Source organism: Tenrec ecaudatus, chromosome 12 (assembly GCF_050624435.1).
Source record: "Tenrec ecaudatus isolate mTenEca1 chromosome 12, mTenEca1.hap1, whole genome shotgun sequence".
Taxonomy (NCBI): domain Eukaryota; kingdom Metazoa; phylum Chordata; class Mammalia; order Afrosoricida; family Tenrecidae; genus Tenrec; species Tenrec ecaudatus.
The window spans coordinates 62,862,440-62,868,439 of NC_134541.1; the positions used below are offsets into that span (position 1 = coordinate 62,862,440).

The following is a 6,000-nucleotide window of genomic DNA, read 5'->3' on the forward strand; positions in this document are numbered from 1 at the left end:
AAACTTCTCTAATTCCTAAAGATAAAACTGAAAGGAAGCTCCTTCCAAAATTACTCTGTAATGTATTCAGCCCTAAGAAACCTGGTTTCTTCATCCACCAAGAAGCATTCATCACAACCAGAAAAATCAAACAGTGCACCTTAAAGTTAAATACTCCTGTATTTGTGATGCTATGTAATATGAGGAAGCTTCAAAGACAAACTAAACAATGGCAAAAGGAAAGTAAACAATCATGAATGTTCCCCCGTGGACTTTTTGAAGCCCCCACATATTCTGATTTCAATAACCACCTTTCTAATGTTTGTGAGAGCTATTGCTTTCTAAATGGCAAAATCGATTTCCCTTCTAAAGAGTGTGACTGTGATTAAAAATAAGACCAGCATGCTGTACACTGAATGAATTTTAACTGTGGGCTATATCCCACACCTTCCTATGGAGTCTGAATAACAAGTCTTTACCGAGGCTTAGACTTAGCACTCTGTTTTAAATGCAGGGTGAAGCTTCCCTTGGTTTGACTTCAGAGGAAAGGCTGGCGGCTGCGCCCATGGTCTCAAACGTAACGAGTGTGCGGATGGCCAGGCCCGGGCAGTGTTTCATTCTAGGATTCTCTTTCTCAACGCCTACCGAGTGATTTAAGAGTTCTACTGAGAAACTTACAGAAACCTTTCTAAGCCTAAAATCCCTGCATTCGCCAGAAGAAGGGGCCTGTTCAAATCAAGGTTAACGTGTCTAATAATAAATCACTGTCAGGTGATTATCTGCCTGATGAAAAACGTTTCCATCTCTCGGTTTACTTGAACGCATGCTCTTCTGCCTGAGGAGATTCATATCATAAACTGACATTTGGATTACCAAACCTAAACAACCTGTACTACTTAATTATGCTGAGGATTTCTAAGTGCCGTGGCTGACTTTCCATGCCAGCTTTAGGTACTGAATGTGCACCGTGGCTTTTTAGCTTTGTTTTGCTGCGTGAACTCCACGAAAGCATTTCGATCGGAGTGTTCGTGCTTTTTCCTGGCAGAGATCGCTCCTGCGACAGTCACTTACACCTGAAATCGGCAATCCAAAGGACGGGAAATTCAGGACCATCATTCCGTTTAGCCCTTCACTTGATTTAATCTTTTTGCGTATTAGTTCCACCAAGAGTGCTAAATATTTATCTCTCGCCAGCAAACAAAATTGCAGTTACATTATGGGTGTCGGCAGCTTATAGCTGTTGGGGCTTCTTTTTTATTAAATATCACATTCATTTGATCAAATCTTTTTATATTCTAAACCCAAGTGCTAAAAAGCAAATGACTTTGAACGTGCAGTATTTTCAAAGCCCCTGCGAAGTCACTAATGGGCTTCCCATGATCTAATACATGTAAGGCTTTAACTGTAACTGTAAACCCACTGAAGGCTTATGATCTGAAAGTATGGAATATTGTGGCCAGTTTTTATGGGTTTAATTCCACTGGCAAATCCCGGTCTCTGTATTTAAAGTCTCAACTAGAGCAAAATCACAGCATGTTTTCAAAGGAGCCATCTAGAGCAACAAGCACCGGAATGACAGGGCAAGGGACCCATTGCCAGCCGCCACCCTCTTCCATGAACCACGAATGTACTTTTGAAAGCACAAACGCAAACAAACCTACAGCCCGTGACACATGTGCGGTTCATTTTTAACATTCACAGAACCATACATGAATCACTTCAGTTCTCTTGGACTTATTTCCCACACACGGCTCAATAAAACAGAGCACTTACTCAACCTCAACCGATGACTGGATCCCTGTTTTCGACAGCTATTTATTACTCTTGTTCTGGCATGGTTCCCCAATGATCCAACTCTGACTGCTGCAAGCCAGGCAAAGCTGCCTTCAAGTCAATGCGTGGAACCCGCTCGAGGAACGTTCTGCCAGCAGCAAGCTGCACCGAGGTACTTAGGTGAAGTGCTGTTTTGTCCCAGGAATTCCCCCCAGTGCAATGTCCTAGCTGCTAAGACTTAGCAGGATGCACTAAGATATGGGATTGGAAAGAACACTCTCCTTGAGTTCTTTGAATCTACTCCGTGGCAGTGAGTTTGGTTCGGTGGGAATCTTTACCAAAGAAGACTACCATAGCTCCCCCACCCCACCCCGCCCCTCAGAGTGGCTAGTGGGTTCAGACCTTCATGTTCGTGGTTAGCAGCCCAGCACGGAGTCACAGGCCACCGGGCAACTTCCAATGTGCACACAAGCCTAAAAATAGCATTATCAATTATCTCCGTCTTGTTTCCTATTTGTCTCTAGTTTTATGTATTTCTTATTTTTCAACTCAATATTGCAAGTTCTGCTATGCAGTATGCAAGCCGAATTCCACCTTAAGGACCGATTTTATTTTGAAAGGTGTAATTATAATATTCACTTCTTAGTTACACATATTTAGGAGCAACTTGTAAAAACACAACAACTTCCTGATTGTCCAATGTGGACTATCAATGGAACCACCAGAAAATACATGTATCCAGGCACAGCGCACTAGCCGCATTTGGTCTAAATGTTCCCCAAAATGTCTTTCAAAAACTGATGGTTCTTCACTTGACTTTTTCAATATTAGAATAATTGAATCACAAATGCACATCAGGCAAACCATCCATGCATGCAGCGGACACTCTCAAGGGTTCTTTTGGTTTGAAAGTACAAAGGTTTTAGCTTTACTTGAAAGCACAGTGAATAACTTTGCTGAGCTTTGGCTTTCTTTGTTTATTATTTATTCTTTACGCTTAGGTTTCTGCAGTCTAACTCCTCCTCATGCCAAGACACTGAAATGTGCATTTTCGTATAATACGCTCAAAATTTCTGAAACACCTTTGAGTTTATGGTCTACACAGAACTACCAATTTTCCCGGTATTTTTCTGTATTAAGTCCAATTGGTCTTAGCTCTTGTGAAGAGATGAAAGCAAAGATAAGAGATGCTTTTATTGTTGTCATTGTTCCTCAATTGTTTAAAACAAACGGGAGTTGCACCAGGCCTTAGAACTGCTTCAAAGTATGGTGGTTTTCTGTCACCTTCCTTGAACCCTGGGTGAATGGTGAGAACCTCAGAAGACTGACTAACTACCTGTAAAATCCCCAGGGGAGATAACAGGAGGTTGGACGTGTTAAGTCAACAAGTCAACATCAGAAACACGCCACCAAGCTCAAGTTGAAAGCAATAATACAACCTCCTAAAATTATGATTTAGGCGTTGAAACTAACTCAAGGGTCTGAACTTTCTGATAGAAAAGTCACAGCGATGACGGGAAGGAGGAAATGTTCTCTGAGCAGGCTGTTCAGGCATGCAGGAGCGGCCCACTGCTGGGGCACGCTGTGTTCACCAGTTTCAAGTGCACTAACTTCCCTGGTCCTTTGCGGCAGGAGCAGGCCCCCTCCCAGTGCGCACCACAGGACGGTCGAGTCCCCTTGCAGGGAACCGGAGAAGAATCCCCCAGGCCCCTTCGCCTTACCCTGTCCTAGGCGGGCAGAGGCAGTTCAGCGACCAGCATCAGCTGGAAAACTCCCGCGCCCCGCTCACCCTCCTGCGGCCGGCTTACCTGTGCAGGAATGCAGGGGCTTGGGTCGCACGACCAACGATGGGCACACTGAGTAGAGCGAAAGTTTTTCAAAGTAGTCGCAGGTCTCCTTGGAGAGAATCTCGTCGATCATGAAGGTCTTGTAGCGCCTCCTGGCTGCTTTGAGCTGGCCGGGCGAGCTCAGCCGGAGCTCTGCGTGGCAGTGCATGGTGAGCAGCCCGGGAGAGGCAGGCGCGCCCGGCCTGGCTCGGCTGCTCGTGGGCAAGCGCCGGGAGCGGCGCAGGCTCGGGAGGAGCGCGGAAGGGGCCGTGCACGGATCGCGTCTTCCGCGGTCTATACCCACCCGCAGATAAGCATCTTCGCCCAGCCTTTTGGGGCCAGCGCAGCTGTCAATCAGAGCGCGCTCCTTGCGGGCCCGGCGGGCCGCGCCACCCGGCGCCGAGTGCGCGAGGAGGGCCGGCCGGCGGGGCCACGTCGCCCCCGCCCAGTTCCCGCCGCGCGCCCCGGGACGCGACCTTGCGAGCCGGGAACCCGACGCGCCCCTTGCGCCCTCCCGCCGCTCGCCGTCCAGGACGCAATTGACGGTCTTCCTAGTTGGAGACGCTCCCTTTGGCTGTCTTCCCCACCCCCTCCCGGGCCGGGCTCCAGGTGTGTGTGCGCCGTGCGCGCGCGCGAGGGAGTGCGCGCGGGGCCAGAGGAGCGCGCGCCGGGGCGCCCCGCCCGCGCGCGAGTCCCCGGCGGCCGCTGCCCGGCGCCGCGCTCCAGGAGCCGACCTGCGCGCCCTTCCTGCGCGCGCCCGCGGCCCCGCGGGTCCTGGGTGAGGAAGAAGGCAAGGCTTCCTGAAGCCTCCCGACTCTTAGCCACCCGTCCGACGCCCCCCAAGACCCGGCGAACCTTTCCTCCCGGCGCAGCGGCCCCGCACGGTCCCGACGCCCCGCACGCTGCCGTCGAGGGGCAAACGGCTCAGCCCTGCGCCCGCCCGGACGCCCGGCCCCGCCGCCGACACGCGCACTCGGCGGCCGTTGTCCTGCCCGTCCCCCTTCCATACCCCTTAAGAAAAATAAACCGGACACTACGCGGGCGTCTTTTTATTGTTGACCTCCATCTGGAAACGTCTGTGCACGCGGCAGAGTGCCGGAGCGGGGCATTCCCAAGGTCCCGGGCGGACGCCCGCGGCCGTTGGCCCGCGCCCGCGGCTTCTCCCCGCCGCCCGCCGGGCGCTCGACGCCGCTTTCGTTTCCCGGGGCCGCGCGGCGGCTCGGGCTCCGCCACCGCGAGAACCGGTTCCCTGCGCCCGCGCCCGCCTCCCGGGCACTGGTCCTCCGAGTCTGCGGCTCTCCGTCCCTGCGCTGCTCGGGTGGTCGGGGTGCCGGCCCGGGCCCCGGGGAGCAGGGGCGCCGCGGATGGGCTCCCCCGCTCCGGCAGCTCCCGCCACCGTGCCCCGAGTCCCCTCCGGCGCGCTCTCGACCGGGAACTAGCGGGAGCGGAGCCCGAAGGGAAACGCAGCGGAGGAAAAGGGAAATGGGCGGTGCGAGTCGGAGGCTGCCAGCTGGCCTGGTTGCGGGCTCTAGCGGCCCGCAGACCGGCAGCGAACGAGTTGCGTCCCCGGCCCGGCTGCCGGGCAGAGGGGCCGCGGCCGGAGCCGGGCAGCGCGCGCTGGGAGCCGCGGTGGAGTCAGCGGGCCGGGGCCGCGCGTGCAGAGCGCACGGGAGAGAACCGGAGGACGAGCCCCGGCCTTGGACCTGCAGGGACCGCGTCCTAGGGGCATCTCACCCCCGACGTGATTCAGCCCCCCGCACTCCTCCCGCCAATCGCAGCAGCACTGTTTTCGTGGATTTTCCTTTGCTAGGAAAAGTTCAGCGAGCGACCAGGTGTCCCGGCGAGGGGCCCGCGGGGCCGGGGCGCCCACCCAGGATCCCTGCACTCGCCGCGGGCGCGGGCTTTCTCCGGGCGGGCTGCGCCAAGAGCCGCAGACCCCCACTGATTCTGGGGGAGCAGGCTGGGCCGATGCCTTGATTTGCCCCAGAACAATGAGCTGCGGGGACACCGGAGGGACGCCTGTTTCAGGACAGCCCGGACTGCCAGCCCGAGCCTCAGTTTCCCAGTGAAACCAGCCTTGCCCGACGCGCTACGAGGGAAGCAGCGGACCGCGGTGGCACCTTTGGTTAGGCCCCGGCGCTCCTGGTAACCGTTCCCCCGGGTTGCTGGGTCTTTTCCTGGATTGCTTCCTCCTCCCCGTGACAAACGAGCCCCCATTCTGGCGTTTCCGATTCCTCCTCCAGTCTGCACGAACTGCCCTTTGCCCTCTCCGTTTCTCCTTCTGCCTTGGCGGTCCTCCCCGCCTCTAGAATCCATCGTGGTCAGATCGTTCCTCTTTTCAGCCTTACTGCCTCCTCCTCTCCCATTCTTATTCCTCTTTTCCTTCCTCCCATTCTCCTTTCCCCCCTCTTCTTCCCTCACC

General features: G+C 54.7%; 1 protein-coding gene across 1 annotated transcript in view; it reads right to left on the bottom strand.

The window, feature by feature from the left end:
* Positions 1 to 3,747, bottom strand: part of BARX2 (BARX homeobox 2) — an 85,949-nt gene extending 82,202 nt beyond the window's left edge. Inside the window, exon 1 of the mRNA XM_075528513.1 lies at positions 3,561 to 3,747. Coding sequence (XP_075384628.1) covers positions 3,561 to 3,747 — 187 coding nt within the window. The remainder of the gene's footprint in view (positions 1 to 3,560) is intronic.
* Positions 3,748 to 6,000: the final 2,253 nt, after the last annotated feature.